This window comes from Bos mutus, chromosome 27 (genome assembly GCF_027580195.1).
Source record: "Bos mutus isolate GX-2022 chromosome 27, NWIPB_WYAK_1.1, whole genome shotgun sequence".
Lineage (NCBI taxonomy): Eukaryota > Metazoa > Chordata > Mammalia > Artiodactyla > Bovidae > Bos > Bos mutus.
In genome coordinates, this window is record NC_091643.1 from 22,574,188 (window position 1) to 22,593,812 (window position 19,625).

At 37.1% G+C, this 19,625-nt stretch overlaps 1 protein-coding gene across 2 annotated transcripts in view; it reads right to left on the reverse strand.

Moving 5' to 3' along the window:
• The window catches only part of SGCZ (sarcoglycan zeta), a 403,415-nt gene that overhangs the window by 1,928 nt on the left and 381,862 nt on the right, over positions 1-19,625 (reverse strand). For both annotated transcript variants that reach the window (XM_070364121.1, XM_005890955.2), the window contains one exon: positions 6,604-6,727. In XM_070364121.1, coding sequence (XP_070220222.1) covers positions 6,604-6,727 — 124 coding nt within the window. The remainder of the gene's footprint in view (positions 1-6,603; positions 6,728-19,625) is intronic.

A 19,625-nucleotide genomic window follows, 5' to 3' on the forward strand; every position in this document is an offset into this window, starting at 1 on the left:
GTGAGCATATTTGTTCAGGTCTCTACTAAAAAAGGTCAGCTGCTAAAAGAGGACTTTCCTAACCTTCCTATTAAAGTGACACAAATCCAGTCATCTCTCCTTACCAGCTGTACTTAGCTCTATAGTAACAGTCCCTTTCTAACACTATACTAAGTGTGCATTCATTCATTGTTTCCTTCTCTTATTTGCAAGAAATATCTGTTAGGGCAGGGCCTGTCATTGGTTCAAGATTAGAGAACAGTGAATAGAATCATGTCGGTGCCAGTTGCAGGATAGAATGCTTTCCTGCACTTGTACATGTGTCTCTCCTCTAGGCTAAAATCCTCAGCCTCCAACAAAACCCAGTTCATGTTTCATCCTCCATGGACCTTCCCCTAGTGCCCCAAGATGGAAAGACTTCTTATTTGGTTCTCACGTGGCATTTTATTAATATCTTTTTGGTTCATCGCTTGATGTTTTATAGTCATATTGATATATTACTTTCCCTAAGAAACCATGACCTTCATGAAGTCTGATTTTTTTTATAACTTCACAGTGTTTGACCTTGCACATATAGCTTCCATAAATACAAATAGTTTTTTAATAAATGGATAAATTATGAAGTAAAAATGATTGCCTTTACCAACAGCATTCAAAGTTAAGAAAGCATAATTAAAGGTTTTGTTTGTAGGTATCAAATGCTGACATTTTATTACATCATAATTTTTTTCCAGGTTAAGTGACCAGAAAGCAAACAGAAAGAAAGGACTTCTATTTTTTTAAGGAGATTTTCTTTTCCCCTGATGCAAAAGTTAAAAGTGTACAAAAATAAGCAAAAGAAAATGACAACACATTTTGGGGGATAAATGTCGGGCCTCATTTCCTTAGTAAGCATAGAAACAGGTGCTACTGCCAATCCCAGTGGCTTTCAGAGGCTTGCTGACACCAGGCCACATCGCTGAGTTTTATAGTTTGAAACTGATTGTGTTTCCCTTGGTGTAGCCTGACTGAATAAATGTGGAGAGTAGCTATTTTTACACAAGCAGGGCATTCAGGTAGCAGCTCAGAAAGCAAGCCTACCTATGGTGGCCTCATTAATGGAGTTAGCCTGGAACCTCCTGTGTGGCCTGCTTCAGTTTAGCTCCAGCAATGCCCTCCAGTTCTTGGGCTTCCCAGTTGGTGCTAGTGGTAAAGAACCTGCCTGCCAGTGCAGGAGATGTAAGAGATGCAAGTTCGATCCCTGGGTTGGGAAGATACCCTGGAGGAGAACATGGCAACCTACTCCGGTGTTCTTGCCTGGAGAATCCCACGGGTAGAGAAGCCTGGAGTGCTATAGTCCCTAGGGTTGCACAGAGTCAGACATGACGGAAACAGCTTAGCATGCGTGCACTAGACAATATTTAGCTACATGAGAATACTTAATTCCATAAACTTCTGAGATCCACACTGTAGCCTCACCCACTTATGGGAAGTAGCTTTTATTAATAGATAAATTAAAATTAATAGGATATTTGAAAGAGAAAAAAGAGTGGTTTACTGGTTGCTTAAAAATTTGTTCGTGTTTGTTCCATAACATCTTACAGAAAAACCTGAATGCACTTTTCAGCCAACAGGAAAGACTGAAGGCAGGAGGAGAAGGGGACAACAAAGGATGAGATGGTTGGATAGCATGACCGACTCGATGGACATGGGCAAGCTCCGGGAGTTGGTGATGGACAGGGAAGCCTGGTGTGCTGCAGTCCATGGGGTCGCAAAGGATCGGACATGACTAAGCAACTCAACCGAACTAATTATATGGGTATGGATGATAACTGGCCCTTTGGTGGTGATTATTTTGTAGTGTATGAAGTGAAGTGAAAGTTGCTCAGTCATGTCTGACACATTGTGACCCCATGGACTATAGTCCATGGAATTCTCCAGGCCAGAATACTGGAGTGGGTAGCCTTGTAGTGTATACAGATGTCAAATTATGATGGTGTACACCTGAAATGTATACAATGTTATATACAACTTTTACCTCAATAATAATGTAAAATTACATAAGAAAAGGAACAAAGAAAAAAGAGAAAAAGAAGAAAATGCTTATAAACAGTCTAATTCTAGTGAATTTTTATAATAAAATCCTGAATTTTGAGTTAGCCTTACAGATATAACATCCTTCCACAAAAGGGTATATGATTGAATAAACAATGGATTTCCACATAAAAAATAGAAAAAGAAAGAAAGGAGAGGGAAAATAATGTTTTCTGGATTTGAGACAGAAAAGCAAGTTATGAAGTAAAATGGAGTGTTGTATATTCTTTGCAAACCTTCCATCTTCTCCAGGCTTCAGCAACTAGGACGGACCCGCTCACACCTCTGTCTGTTCTGCGTAAGGCAGCTACTGTGACACTGCTCACTTCCCAGCTTCTAAAACTGATATTTTTATTCCATATTGCCCTATAAACTATATATTCCATTCACTCTGAAACTCTTCCAGGCAGTCAGACTAACATCCCTGAGCTTTTCAGTTAAGGCTCACTGTCTTCTCTCAACAAGAATGAGAGAAGACATTTATTTATTCCTTTCTTACCTGTTGAAATCAGACCTATTGCTATAGCAGAATATTTAATTAGTTTGGAAAGTAAAAATTGATTTCTCCTTCCTCTGTCATCTTGTAACATATATGTTATTAAGTTACTGCATCGCATATGTTTTACTACACTTTCAGTATTTCACATACAATTGTCATTCATGTTTTCAGAGCTGACTTTGAAATTCCTTGCAAAACTATGTCTGAGATGGTCAAAACTTTTGCAGTGTACAAGTGTGTGTTGAGTTTTCTTCTTACTTATTTGGGCTACCTCAATACAATTTTTGTTCTGATCTTAGTGAATTTAAGTACTATCTAAGGATAGGGGAGAAATATCAATAACCTCAGATATGCAGATGACACCATCCTTATGGCAGAAAGTGAAGAGGAACTCAAAGCCTCTTGATGAAAGTGAAAGAGAAGAGTGAAAAAGTTGGCTTAAAGCTCAACATTCAGAAAACGAAGATCATGGCATCCGGTCCCATCACTTCATGGGAAATAGATGGGGAAACAGTGGAAACAGTGTCAGACTTTATTTTTTGGGGCTCCAAAATCACTGCAGATGGTGACTGCAGCCATGAAATTAAAAGACGTTTACTCCTTGGAAGGAAAGTTACGACCAACCTAGATAGCATATTCAAAAGCAGAGACATTAATTTGCCAACAAAGGTCCGTCTAGTCAAGGCTATGGTTTTTCCTGTGGTCATGTATGGATGTGAGAGTTGGACTGTGAAGAAAGCTGAGCACCAAAGAACTGATGCTTTTGAACTGTGGTGTTGGAGAAGACTCTCGAGAGTCCCTTGGACTGCAAGGAGATCCAACCAGTCAATTCTAAAGGAGATCAGCCCTGGGTGTTCTTTGGAAGGAATGATGCTGAAGCTGAAACTCCAGTACTTTGGCTACCTCATGCAAAGAGTTGACTCATTGGAAAAGACTCTGATGCTGGGAGGGAGTGGGGGTAGGAGGAAAAGGGGACAACAGAGGATGAGATGGCTGGATGGCATCACCGACTCGATGGACGTGAGTTTGAGTGAACTCCGGGAGTTGGTGATGGACAGGGAGGCCTGGCGTGCTGTGATTCATGGGGTCGCAGAGAGTCAGACACGACTGAGCAACTGAACTGAACTGACTGAAGGGTAAGGACTTCATATTTTTCTATATTGTTAATTGGTTGGTCTGCTTTTTTGTGACATAGTCAATAAAGCAAAGAGAAAGATTTTACATAATTTCTACCTCTTCTTAGAAAAATTACATGCTATTTTATTCTAATAGAAAATGATGTACTTTTCTGTATCTTTATTTTATCAATATAAAAAATGGCCACAGCTGAAAACCTTTGGCTATAACTTATGTATAGCATAATACTCAATTCACAATTAAATCTTAAAATGTAATTAAATTCAAGGATCCTGCTGATACTTTGAATATGAGAACATAAGTAAAGTGAGCATAAATAGGAGTGGAATGGAGATTAATAACCATCAATACTTATTATGAGATGATTCATTATGAACCAGATCAGATCATCAGATCAGTCACTCAGTCGTGTCTGACTCTTTGCGACCCCATGAATCGCAGCACGCCAGGCCTCCCTGTCCATCACCAACTCCTGGAGTTCACTCAGACTCACGTCCATCGAGTCAGTGATGCCATCCAGCCATCTCATCCTCTGTCGTCCCCTTCTCCTCTTGCCCCAAATCCCTCCCAGCATCAGAGTCTTTTCCAATGAGTCAACTCTTCGCATGAGGTGGCCAAGTACTGGAGTTTCAGCTTCAGCATCATTCCTTCCAAAGAAATCCCAGGGCTGATCTCCTTCACAATGGACTGGTTGGATCTCCTTGCAGTCCAAGGGACTCTCAAGAGTTTTCTCCAACACCACACTTCAAAAGCATCAATTTTTCGGCACTCAGCCTTCTTCACAGTCCAACTTTCACATCCATACATGACCACAGGAAAAACCTTAGCCTTGACTAGACGAACCTTTGTTGGCAAAGTAATGTCTCTGCTTTTGAATATGCTATCTAGGTTGGTCATAACTTTCCTTCCAAGGAGCAAGCGTCTTTTAACTTCATGGCTGCAGTCACCATCTGTAGTGATTTTGGAGCCCCCAAAAATAAAGTCTGACACTGTTTCCACTGTTTCCCCATCTATTTCCCATGAAGTGGTGGGACTGGATGCCATGATCTTCGTTTTCTGAATGTTGAGCTTTAAGCCAACTTTTTCACTTTCTACTTTCACTTTCATCAAGAGGCTTTTGAGTTCCTCTTCACTTTCTGCCCTAAGGGTGGTGTCATCTGCATATCTGAGGTTATTAATATTTCTCCCGGCAATCTTGATTCCAGTTTGTGTTTCTTCCAGTCCAGCATTTCTCATGATGTACTCTGCATATAAGTTAAATAAACAGGATGACAATATACAGCCTTGACGAAGTCCTTTTCCTATTTGGAACCAGTCTGTTGTTCCATGTCCAGTTCTAACTATTGCTTCCTGACCTGCATACAAATTTCTCAAGAGGCAGATCAGGTGTTCTGGTATTCCCATCTCTTGAAGAATTTTCCAGTTTATTGTGATCCACACAGTCAAAGGCTTTGGCATAGTCAATAAAGCAGATTTGAATGAAATAATTAACATGACAAAAACAATGCTTTAAAAAAGATGTGAGATATTTAAGAAAGATTTCTCTCTTGCTGTGGTAGACTCTATTCATGTCTGCCCTCATCTTTACATGTAAGAAGGTCCGAAATGCTCTAGAGCATCTCTCTCAAATCACCCTTCCATGCTTTTCTCAGCTTGGCCTTTATAAACTCAATTAAAAAAAAAAAAAAGCATATGAAGAAATAAACTATTAAGGGAAGTAACTGGTAGAAATAGCATCACAACAGATTTAGGCCTTCAAGGACTTTGGGAATTATGACAAAAATATACAGAATCTATATGCATTATGTATCAGGTTTTGAAATAATTAAGGTAGAATTAAAAGCAAATGAGAGCAACTACCAAGATGTCCAAGCAGATTTGAACAACAACAAAAACAAGAGATGAGAATCTTAGAAATGAATGACAAAATTACTAAAATTAAAAGCTTGATGGAGGGATTGAAAGAGAGATTAGACACTGAGTAGGAACTGGGGCATGTAGATCTGAATAAACACACAGAGTGAGGCACAGGGTAATAAAGAAATAGAAATGAAGAGGTGAGGCTAAGGGATGTGGAAGGTTAAGAGAATGAAAAGACATATCTTCAGAGCTTCTGAAAAAGGCCTAGAGAGCTAGAGAAACAGGGGAGAGGGAATATCTGAAGACATAATGCTGAGGAATTTCCAAAATGGACAAAAATGTGATTCTGCAGACATTATGGTCACAATGTATACAGAAAGTAAAGTAGACAAAACAAGTATGTGCCTATCACATTCCAGTGGAAAGCCGAAGACAAAGGGGTGAATCTCGCAGTGAGAGAAAGCAAGGTTCTTTAAAGGAATGAGGACAACCAACTTTAAACAGACTCTTGGGTGAAATAAAGTGACACGAAAGAAAACCATCACGTATCTCTTTATCTGGGAAATAACTGCGAAATAGCAAAATAAACTTGTGACTTTTGTTTCTCTTTTAGAAAAACATAGGTACTCTTTCTACCGAAACAAACACACGAACTTTCAAAGCACTTTGTGGAAAAACTTGTTGAAGACCAACACAGAACAAAGATAGCAAAGATCGCCTTCATTCTGGGTATTATCTTGGTGTTCGTTCTGTTCATCTGTTGATTTTGAAATTGCAGGAACTTAGTGCCCAACTTGCAATCAACTTATGAATGAGTATTTTTTTCGGTAGAAAAAAAAAACCGAAAAACTTTGACTTATGAAAATAATATTTGGTTTACCCAGTCTCATATTCAAGAAGTATTCATATTTTCATAATTTGAGCCCTCTTATGATCTTATGAAGTAGTTCCTTATGCTTCCCTGGGAACCATAAGCTTGTAATATGATAAGAAGCACATGCACCCCCACCCCCGCCCCCAGATTAAAGGGCCAGTGTCTGCTCCTCAGAACTTACCTCCCCCTCTGTGGACTGCAAATGCAGCTCCTTCCTGCAGGTGGCCTTGAAGTCTCCAGCTGCAGCACTCACCTGGACCCCCCGAGGAGCTTCCATTATCAAGGACCTGGTTGGTGATTCGAGCCTAAAAAAAAATGAACAGAAAACAAAATCCCAAAAACCTTAATATTGAAAATATAATGCTAGTCAACTAAAACCAACAGGCAGGCATAAATACCAATGCTTGCCATTAAAAAAAAAAAAATCTAAAATGGGTTTTACAAAGATTTTTTTATTGTATTCTCTATTTTTTGGCTCTTTATGAAATTCTTCAGTTGTTCGCATCAATTCTTTAGTCTCATTTGTATAACGATTTAGTAACAGTTTCCTGTGTTGTTTCCCTTCACAATGCCCATAAAAAGTAGGTCGTGATAAGTTTACCAGTTTAAATCTTTTATACATTTTTGATATTAATGATGGAGTTTTAAGAAGTAAATTTGTAGCAAGTTAGCATGTAAGTATCCCCCAATTGCCTTGCTAAGATGAGTTTTAATGAAAATCTTTACTATTGTGAACTTTCAAGTGTGCCCAAAGTTCTGTAAACTAAAAAATTCTCAAAGGGCTCTTTACACTTCTAGAAATTAATTAAAATGAAGATAAGATATTTCCTACATCAACTGACCTCTATTAGCCCGAGAAAATGTCCTCAGAATGAAAGACATTAGTCTGAGAAAGAAAAATTAAACGAGGGGTGAGACACAAGTGTTTTAGATAGGCTGCAAAAAGGATAGTTGGAAGGCATTTCAAAATTATCTTCAAATATAAACCTAGAGAAAGAGCAAATGGAGGTAAAATACAGAAGCAAGAAAACAGTCATAGAAAGCACTCGGTGTGATAAGAGATCTTATCCTGGAGTGGGTCATTTTGGATAATAGCTCTGCTCTGGGGCTGCGATTGCCTGCATTCTGTTGACCACGGGACTTCAGAACAAAAGTTCCTTCAGATTCACCTTCACCATCATCCAGAGTAACTGGTCTCCTTGGAGGTTACAGACTGAGAACAGATTTGCAGAGACAACCTCATGGAATAGTTTGAGCACTGAAGATCAGCTTGCTATCTCTCTCAGTAATAAAGTTGAACTTAAAGACTTGAAAGTGATATTGAAGGACTAGAGCCGGCACTTAGAAGTGATTTTGATGCTTTAAACATTTTTCCACTCACCAGAGAAACTTTGAAACTTTGATTTCTGGGTCTTTGGGATATCTTCACAAAATCCCTGGAGGGGGCAGGTTTTGATTATATGAAAGTATTAGTCACTCAGTCATGTCCGACCCTTGGCAACCCCATGGAATATAGCCCACCAGGCTCCTCTATCCATGGGATTTCCCAGGCAAGGACACCGCAGTGGGTTACCATTTCCTTCTCCAGGGGATCTTCCTGACCCCAGATCAAACCTGGGTCTCCAGGACTGCAGGCAGATTCTTTACCATCTGAGCCACCAGGAAAGTCCTTGATTTTATATATATATATAAAAGAAATGTCTGTTTGGTTTTTCTTTAAACACAAATCACATGTTTTCATAGAATATTTGCAAACTTCAAAAAGAATTACTCATAAGTTTTTTGATTCATAATCCTTGTACTTTGTACATAGCATCTAAATTTCAAAATCTCAATATTTAAATGTATATTTATGTGATGTCCTATAATACACCCCCAAATATACTCCATCTTAAATGGTGCATCTGAGACCATTACTATTTCTATTTGGTAATTACCTATAACATTAAGTGTAATTACATATGTTTAGACATGACTGAACCACTCAAACAGAAGTCAGGTAAGAATTTAACTAACATGGATTAATGTTCTGAAACAGATTATAAATCTGACAACTAAGGAAACACAACTCAATGAACTTGGGGTTATTTTATCAAATAATTGATACGGTTTAGTTTATAAGGATAAGGGAGTAGGATACTGATATTTGACAGTAAAATATCTCTGTTAAGTGTGAACATTTTTTGTACCATATTTCTACTAGCACATTAAAATATATTAAGTCCTTCTGGGCTTTTGAGTTTTTCCATTCTCATCCTTACTAATTCAGTTCAGTTCAGTCGCTCAGTTGTGTTGGACTCTTCGTCACGCGGTGGGCTGCAGCACGCCAGGCTTCCCTGTCCATTACCAACTTTCGGAACTTGCTCAGTCTCATGTCCATCGAGTCGGTGATGCCATTCAACCATCTCATCCTCTGTCATCCCCTTCTCCTGCCTTCAATCTTTCCCAGCATCAGGGTCTTTTCCAATGAGTCAGTTCTTCGCATCAGGTGGCCAAAGTATTGGAGTTTCAGCTTCAGCATCAGTCCCTCCAATGAATATTCAGGACTGATCTCCTTTAGGATGGACTGGTTGGATCTCCTTGCAGTCCAAGGGACTCTCAAGAGTCTTCTCCAACACCACAGTTCAAAAGCATCAATTCTTCGGCGCTCAGCTTTCTTTAATGTCTAATTATTTAATTAGAATTTCTAATTTTTAATTAATGTAATTAGAATTTCAAATTATTTAATTAAAAAATGTTTATTATCTTCATCTTCATTTTAGACCTAGGAACTCATTTACAGTGTTGCCTTAGAGTGTTTTGCTAGCCTTGACTTAGGGGAACCCTATTCAAAGAAGCAAAGACTCAGACAGGACTTAGTGATTCAGCAACAACAACAATTCAAAGAAGCAGTAAAGACAGAGAGCTGGCCAGACCTGGGTTCAGGAAAGTAAGCCAGCAGCAATAACCTTCAATTTTATCTTCTCTAAATATGCCTGCTTCCTTATAGGATTGTAAGAAATTTCTTAAATTGATTCAGGGAAATAAGAATGTAATGGGATAGTATTCTGAAATATAAGGGGATTTCCTCCCTTGTCCCATTTCCTTGCACCCTAAACCATTCCCCCATTCATTAAGCATCATCCTTTGCAATACATTGTGGATAACAGAGCAGATAAACTGTTAAAAATCTTGAATTTCCTAATGTTATAAACATTTTGAGTTGAAAAAAAAAAACAGCTATGTATTGTGTTGAAAATGATACAGCACATAAATAAAAACAGAGGAGAAAGCCAATACCCATGAGACCTTGTTTATTTTACTAGTTGGAGAACTGTTTTCTTGTTTCACAGGCTAGAGAAGATTTGAAGAGAAATGAACAGAATTGGTCTTGAATGGCTCTCTGTATTCTGCTACCTGAGGTCATTTTCTAGGTTGTGGGACCTTCTTTAGGTGTTAGAGATCTCAGGAGAGAAGGATATTTGGGATAACTGAGAAGAGACCATGGATCCTCAAAAGAGAAAGGACTAGTGACCTGCAGTGACTGAGGACTTGGTGATGCTAAGGAGAACATCTTGGGAATTGGCAGTTGGATCATGAGGCAACCAACGACCAAATGTCAGCCCAGATAAGCGCTTTGGCAGTGCAGGCGTCTTGGTGCAATGATGCAACCGCCACAGAGCTGAATAGACTAGGACTTAGTGTCTGATATTGAGTGCAATGGAGACCAAACATGGAAATTAAAGTTTTGGGGGAATATTTTCATTTCTTATGAAGCTAATTTTGTACCCTAAGACAATATGTGTGTGCGTGTGCTCAGTCATGCCCAACACTTTGTGACTCATGGACTATAGCCCACCAGGCTCTTCTTCCATGGAATTTTCCAGGCAAGAATACTGGAATGGGTTGACCTGCCATATATATTAAAAACTTATCAAGGGGTCAAGGGATACAGAAAACATGCTATGTGATATATATATATATAATATAAAAATGCATTAAAAAAAACTTATCAAGGACTACATATATACCTGCTCAAACCCAGGTCTCCTGCATTGCAAGCAGAATCTTTACTGACTGAGCCACCAGGGAAGCCAATATGCCTGCTATATGATATATGTCATACGTATTGCGTTGCCATTTCCTTCTCCAATATCTTACCAAGTGGTACATAAAACATAAAAAAAAATGACAATTTTACAGTATGGATAAATCCTTCAGGTTCTGAAAGTGATTAAGATTTTGAATTAAATAGATTTCTACTGTATGCTTTGCTAAGCTTGATAAAATTAAAACTAGTGATCACTAAGGAATGATATAAATTTTTATTAAAAAAGCACTGTTTTATATAGTATCCATCATTCAGATGAGTAATATACATTAGGAACTTTAATTATGGAGAATATGTAGGTAGAGTATATATTAAAATTTTATTAGACTATTTGGAGGATTTCATAATTCTATTTTCAAAGGAATACATTGTGGTAGTCAAATATTTCTTATGAACATGAAAATAAAAGTAAGCTGCAAACTATTTTTTATGAGCTTGCCTGACTGTTTAGCATAAGCAAATAAGTTAAATTTGGGGGAGAAAAATTTCATAGCGCAACCACAATGTATAGGTATGTTAGTCTCTCAGTTTTGTCTGACACTTTGTGACCCCAAGGACTATAGCCTGTCAGGCTCCTCTGTCCGTGGGATTTTCCAGGCAAGAATACTGGAGTGGGTTGCCATTTCCTTCTCCAGCCACAATGTATATGGAGAACTAAAATCTTCAAATTAACAGCATTGTGAGTGGCATAGATTCACTGTGAGCATTTACAGATGTATGTATTAATCTGAATCATCCAGTGTTAATAATTACATGTCTACTTACATTTACATTTAGACCCATTACCTAACTAAACCTGCACATCATCTCTAGGTCTTTCACTTGTTGAATGGGGAAAAAAACACATTTTTCACGAGTGGTGTATAACTGCTACTGCTAAGTCGCTTCAGTAGTGTCTGACTCTGTGTGACCCCATAGACGGCAGCCCACCAGGCTCCCCCGTACCTGGGATTCTCCAGGCAAGAACACTGGAGTGGGTTGCCATTTCCTTCTCCAGTGCATGAAAGTGAAAAGTGAAAGTGAAGTCGCTCAGTCGTGTCTGACTCTTCGCGACCCCATGGACTGCAGCCTACCAGGCTCCTCTGTCCATGGGATTTTGCAGGCAAGAGTACTGGAGTGGGGTGCCATTGCCTTCTCCATATTGCCATCTAGAATGCAAGTGTTAAACTTCATGAATTCTAACAACAGAAAATGATCTTTGCATTTAAGCATGAGGCATTTTTAAAACGTTCTGAATTCAAGCAAGCATATGATCGTAATATTAACTATCCAAAGAACATTATAGAACAAGTAGATGTAGATACAAAATTTAAAGTAAATAAAATGTAATTATGATATTACCAGTTATCCCTCTTTATAAAAAAGGATTTAATGATTGTGTAACAACATATTTCATTGACTATTTTATAAATAATATTTTCACAGGTCTTTACTAGAAAGTTGGGTACTTCTAGAGGCTGTATTATAAAGTGCAGTATATAGAAAAGAATTTCTTTTATTGAAAGTGTGGCTACATACTATAGTATGCAGTAATATAAGTTATTTAAAGGATGCAGTATTATAAGTTATTTAAAAGTAATATAAGTTATTTCCCAGAAGCAGTATAGGAAATTCAGGTATAAACTCACGGACACAATTATTACATGCAAGAGTTGCATCACTCTAATGAAAAAATTAAACATAGGACTTCGAAAAAAAAATCTCACAGATTGTACTAGAAATTTTAAATCCAGTTAACCTCACTGAGGCTCAGTTACCTAATAAATAAAATTACAGAGCACCTGAAATATAAAAGATTTTATTCATGGCAAAACATCATTAAATCTGTTCTTTATTAGTTTGTTAGCCATCTATTTATAGTAATATACTAAAAGCTAGTATGGGAACTTATTCTATACTTAAAACTTTACATGGATTATCTTTTAATCATCCCACCAGCACTGTGAAATGCACTCTAATAAGAAATGGAAATATTTCTGAAAAACTTTAATTTACATGTTCGGTCTCCATTGCACTCAATATCAGCACTCTTATAATCTATATTTTACCTAGAAAGTCTTTGAATTTTAGTGTGATCAAGTCATTTTATCAGAATTATTTAGCTACTGCAGATACTTTAGAATATTCATAGCAATCTTTAAAAAAGAACAACAATGTTGGAGAACTTAAAAACTATTGCAAAGCTACAGTAAACAAGATAGTGCTGACCTGACATAAGGATAACAAATAGAAAGTCAGAATCAAATAGACACCCAGAAATAGTTACATGTATGAGCTTCTGAGTTTTAACAAAGTCAGTAAAGTGATTCAATGAGAAAAAGCAAAATCTTTTCAACAAATGGTGCTGGAATAATTGATCTCTATATAGACAAAATAAACCTCAATTTATGCCACACAGTTATCAAAATTAAAAGCTAAAAAAGAAGGCTTTTAAAGAAAAGCATCTTTGTGACTTGGGAGTAGGCAAAACATTTTTAGGCCACAAAAAGCATTAACTAGTAAATATTTAAAATGATACATTAGATATCTTCAAGATGAAAATCTGCCTTTCAAAATTACCATCAATAAAATGCATATATGATCCCTATATTGAGGGGTAACTTCAGAGGACTAGTTCTTAGATATATAAATAATCGTCCAGCTCAGAGATAAAAATACAAAAACAAAATTAAAATACAGACAAAAATTTGAATAAATGCTTCATTAAAGGATATACATGGTTGTTCCATATTATATGAAAAAGTGATTAATATTAATTATCAAGTAATAGCAAATTAATAATGTGAAATTCCACAGAACAGCCACCAGAATGGCTTGAATTAATAAAATTGCTAATACTAAATGTTAGTGAACATGTGAAACATGAAATTATCTTTCATATTTGATGGAAGATGATGAAATAAAATTTGTATTTTAAAGAAGGACAAGAAAGTTTAAAAGTAAAATTCTCTCTCTTAGCTTGGGCCTCCTCCCTCTGTTCCTAAAGTGGAGTGTACATCTGTGCCTCATGTTAACCAGAGCACCTCAAAGGTGGGAGTGCCTGCTCCATAGGAAGATCTTTGTCTTTACTTCTTCTGACATTAGCTATGTAACCTCTTAAAAGAATACCATTTTTTCCCATATCTGTAGGGGGTCATAATGACTTGCTGCTCCCCATGTACTATGCTTGTGAAAAGTGAAAGTGTTAGTTACTTAGTCGTGTCCAACTCTTTGCAACCCCATGGACTATAGCTAGCCAGTCTTCTATGTCTATGGAATTCTCCAGACGAGAAATACTGGTGAGTGAGTGAGTGCAAGTCACTCAGTCGTGTCTGACTCTTTGCAACCCCACGGGCTACATAGTCCATGGAATTCTCCAGACCAGAATACTGGATTGGATAGCCTTTCCCTTTTCCAGTGGATCTTCCCAACCCAGGGATTAAACCCAGGTCTCCACACTGCAGGTGCATTCTTTACTAGCTTAGCCACAAGGGAGGCCCGAGAGTACTGGAGTGGGTAGCCTATCCCTTCTCCAGTGGAACTTCCCAACCCAGGAAATCAAACCGGGGTCTCCTGCATTGTAGGCGGATTCTTTACCAACTGAGATATCAGGAGTGGGTTGCCATTCCCTTCTCCAAGGGACCTTCCCGATACAGGGATTGAACCTGGGTCTGCTGCACTGCAGGCAGGTTCTTTACCATTTGAGCCACCAAGGAAGGCCCTTGTACTATACTTATTTGGCCTGTTAGTCTTTGGTGAACTTTATGTAAAATACCAGTATATCCTGTGTCTTTAAAATGTACATGACTGTGCCATCCCCTTCCAACAGACAGAACAGCTCTCAGGGCTTCTGAGAGTTTGTCTCCTGGATTATAATCTTTAGTGTGGCTTGAATAAGATTTCCTTTCATTAATTCTTCTTAGCTTGACTGTTAACTGAAATTTCATTGACAAAGAGTTAAATGATACAACCACTTTGGAAAGTTCTGGCATTTTTATATATAACTGAACATGGCTAGATACAGCCCATGCATCTTTCAATTAGGAAAATGCATAAATAAAATATTGTATGTTCATACAGCCAATCAGCAATAAAGCAGAAGGGATACAGACAACATCATGGATAGATCTCAAAAACACTGTGTGGAATGAAATAAATTTTACAAAAAATAGTGCATCTTCTATGATCAATTTATGTTAGTACTAAAAAAAGTGAAGTCACTCAGTCGTGTCCGACTCTTTGCGACCCCATGGACTGTAGCCTATCAGGTTCCTCCGTCCATGGGATTTTCCAGGCAAGAGTGCTGGAGTGGATTGCCATTTCCTTCTCCAAACCTAATATAGGGTTAAAAATAAAAGGAGAGTAGAGTTTGCTTCTGGTGGGTCATGGTAGGGATTTACCAGGAAAGAAATGAGGGAACTTTCTTGAGTGATGATGTTTTTATCTGACAAAATTTGGGGTTACACAAGTGTATGCATTTTTCAAAACCCAGCAAATATGCATTTAGGCTTTGTGAATATCATTGCATAATTATTTTACAATGAAAGGAAAGAAACTGTAAGTGATCTTGAAAGCTAGTTAATGATGTACATGCTGAAGTGATAAGGAAAAGTGTACAGATTTATACAACTCAAGCTCAAATGAATAAAAATAAGATATATCGGTGGGTGGATAGTTGAAATGTATACATAATTAAAGACATAGAGAAAAATGATACTAGAAGAATCTAGCTGGGGGTATAGGTGCTTTCTGTAAAATACTCTTAACATGTAGTATGGACTTCCCTGGTGGCTCAGTGGTAAAGAATCCACCTGTAATGCAGGAGACATGGGTTCAATCCCTGGGTTGGGAAGATCCCCTGGAGAAGGGCATGGCAACACCCTCCAGTATTTTTACCCAGAAAATCCCCATGGACAGAGGAGCCTGGCAGGCTACAGTCCATGGGTTGCAAAGAATCTGACATGACTGAGTGACTAAGCACAACATGTAGAATGCTTGAGAATGTCTGTAATAAGTTGTGGGGAAAGAAAGTGTGGTCACAGATCTTACAGGATTATCCAGTTTTGGGGGGTAAAGTTTGTCAAACTGTGTGCAATGAAAATCTAAATAAAAAAAGTTAATTGATGCTAATGTTTGATGATTATTGACTATAATACAGATATTAATGACATACAGGAATACTGAAAAAATATAATTCCTATTGCTAAATCACAATATTAATATAAATGTTATATTATTCAAAGTCTGTATTTTACAATATTTCCAGGAAAGAAGTATCTAGAAAATACATCTGATATTAATAGTTTACCTGGAAATTCAAGAGTTTTAGGTATTTCTGGATAAAAATAAACTCATATTTACTACCATATTATGAAAATTTGAATATGTCAAAATAATAAACATATGTAACAAAATTCCAACAAGAATCTCAGTAGAGTCTCTTGAAACTTAAAACTTTATGTCAAAATATTTTTAGAGGAAAAATATGTATGACAGTTATCAGATTTGTTAAATGAAGGTAAAGTAGGAGATTCTCCTTTTAAAATTAGAACCTAATATAAAGGTATTTTAATTAAAATATCAAAATTATAAATAGAGAATTTGGTCAATGAAACACAATACAATCTAAAACAAATGGCAAGTATATATGAGAAGTTAATATTTGACAAGCTGTAACAATCATTTTGGGGTGGAAAATATGAGGTTATTTAATAAATGATGCTTAATAAATTGACTTCCATACTGAAGAAATAACATTAGATACTTAACAAACTCTGTAAGAATAATTTCTAGATTTATCTATTAAAAATATGAATAAATTAGAGACTATTTTCCAATAGAAAATTGGAAGAAAATTCAGAACATAAGTTCCCATTTTATTTACTCAAAATATAATATGTGTACATCCATGGCGTATTCATGTTGATGTATGGCAAAACCAATACAATATTGTAAAGTTAAAAAAAAAAAAAAAGAAATAAGCTAGTGTACAAAATAAACAATAAAATTAGAAGAAATCCAAATTTAGAAAAGGGAAACAAAACTTTGAAACAAAACTAAAGCCCAGAAATCCTAAGGAAAAAGAATTTAGATCATTTACAATTTCAGTCTTTGGTTGGACTGATTTTCTCCAGTTGCCCTCCACTTCTCAAACTAGCCTAGAATCCCTTTAGAATGCCCTGGGCTCAGATTAGGAGACTCGAATCAGACTAAACCTGGATATAAGTAGACTTTTGACAAGAGTATCAACAGTTAAATGATGCCCTGAGTTTCTTCTCTATTGAAATTTTCAAGCTTTCACTGAGGAAAGTTTACAACATACACTTATTCAATTTTACTAAAAAATAATTTCTAAAAGGCCTGTTGAAAAATGAAGCCCACGTGTATTGGAAGAACTTGTGGATTTCTATGTCATTAGTCTCTGGAATTAGTGAAGAAAAATTGTGTTCATTTTCATAGCATTATGGTAATCACAGTAATGGATTGCAGAGGAGTTTTCATAGTGGGTACTCAGAGATTATAGTAGAGAGAAGGATTAATGTTGAACTGGTCATTCCTCTGCCTATGTTTTCCAAGCAATTCAGTTTTGGTGTTTAGATACCAAAAATGTAACAAGATTTTGTTTTTAAGGTGTTCTGCAATTCTCAAATTTGAAAATGAGTGGTCAAGATCTCTAGAATTCTCAACATTCTGAGAAAATGATTCAGACTTCTCTTACTCTTAAGTTGCAAGATGCAATTACTAAATGCAGACTTACGCAGAACTTGAGTATGATGTATCTTTTTCTTGCTAAATGTTTAAGACAGGACCAGAGATAGAGTTGGCACTCATTATTTGCCATTTCAAGGATGAAATAAATGGAGAACTGAACAGAGAAGTGTTTTAAGAAGAAATAATACAATGCAAACTGTGACCTGAACATATGTTCTTATACTATCTCGTCACTGTTACTGTCTTATCACTTTAGGCTACCCTGAGCTTTCTTTAGCTGCAAAGGACATGGTTTCTGTTACCACATTTGTATTATTGCCTGCCCATTTGCACACCCTTCATAGTCTCTTTCTGAGAATTAGATCAAACAGATCCCTCTGTCAATCATTACTCCCAGTTCTCAAGTAAAGGGAAGCATCTCATGCACATTTGCTACTAACTCTAACATACAGAGAATGAAAGAACAAAAGGAAGGAAGGAGGAAAGAGAGGGAGGGAAGAAGAGAAAAGGGAAGAGAGGAGAGGTATGGGGAAGGGAAGGGGAGAGGAGAAAAACACCACTTCATTATCACTTTTTTTTTTTTCTCATAGGTATAAAAAATACCAGCAAAGTATTTTACCTCTTTACTGACAAATTCTCTCAGGGAAAAAACCCATACCATCTAATAACTGGTGGCTTTTCCTTGAACACAAGAATGATGCAAATTAAAGCTCCATGTTTCCAGAGATTAATTAGGAGCCTGTCAACCTCACATTTTTGTTTTAAATTTGTTTTAAACATATGAGAATGGAAATGATGAAAAGATCCCAATTCTATCATTAAATATTAACTCATTTTACTGATTCAAAGTCTAGATTCTTGCCTTATTCTTGAACTGGGAGAATTGATGACCGAGGGGTTTGTTTGATCTAATTTGCAGGAAGAGGCCATAAAGGGTGTGCAAATGGGCAGGAAATAATACAAATGTGAAAACAGAAACCATGTGCTTTGCAGCTAGAGAAAGCTCTGCTGCTGCTGCCAAGTCGCTTCAGTCGTGTCCAACTCTGCGCGACCCCATAGACGGCAGCCCACCAGGCTCCCCTGTCCCTGGGATTCTCAGGCAAGAACACTGGAGTGGGTTGCCATTTCCTTCTCCAATGCATGAAAGTGAAAAGTGAAAGTGAAGTCGCTCAGTCGTGTCTGACTCTTAGCGACCCCATGGACTGCAGCCTACCAGGCTCCTCTGTCCATGGGATTTTGCAGGCAAGAGTACTGGAGTGGGGTGCCATTGCCTTCTCCAATGCATGGAAGTGAAAAGTGAAGTCGCTCAGTCGTGTTTGACTCTTAGCGAACCCATGGACTGTAGCCGACCAGGCTCCTCCATCCATGAGATTTGCCAGGCAAGGGTACTGGAGTGGATGCCATTGCCTTCTCCAGGGTAGCCTAAAGTGGTAAAACAGTAACAGTGATAAGTTAATAGAATGCAGATCCAAACAATCCTTGGACAACGGGCATTACATTATACATTTTATCACTTCTGACCAAAGACTGCAGAAATTCTACTGAACTGCAATAATTTAGCTACATATTAATTAAAGAAAAAAGAACATTTATACTTGGACAATTTCAGGCAAATAGGCTATGATGTGTTAATGACTATTTGTTGTTTAGTTAACAAATATGTCTCTGCCAAAAACCAGGATCACTTGATGTTAAAAAAATAAAGAAATTCTACGTATGTATGTTTAAAAGTCACATGAAGACTAGTGCAGACTTTGGCACATATTAAGCATTCATCAAACAGCTGTTGAGTAAATAAATTATAGCAACCTACTACATATCCACACCAAAATATTACCTAAACTCTATAATAAACTTTTTGAAATGTTTCTTTCTCAAGTCTTTTATTCTTGACAGAAACAAAATCAAGGACAGCATAACTTCTTACCCCCTAAATTACACATTTACTTGGTCAACCAGTGTCACCTTGTTGATTAGACTCAGTCAGGTGTCAACTAAGGGTACTTCTTATTGCCCTGAAAGGAAAATTGTCAGTAGGGCTTGTAAGGATCTTCTCAGACGCTGCTTTTAATCTTCAGTACACAAATGAATAATTGAATACTGCCATCATTACTGTGCTTTGCTTCTGTTTCAGTTTTGGAATTTAGATCAGCACCACTCATCTTGAGGGCTGCCAATCTGCTTTTAGCACTAACAGATAAGTCTAGCTTAGCTCAGTGTTTTATGAATAATTAGAAAATAAAAGCCAGAAACATGATGTACTAATTATAATTTAATTCACATCCATACTTATGAAAGTTGAGACATGTCAGCAAGGTAATTAAAATAGCAATTGGTTCTTACTCCTTTTTTGGCAATAGGCTTTTCATAATGAAATTTGTGAAATGAGTACATAATTACTAAAATGTTAGAGGCAAAAAAGA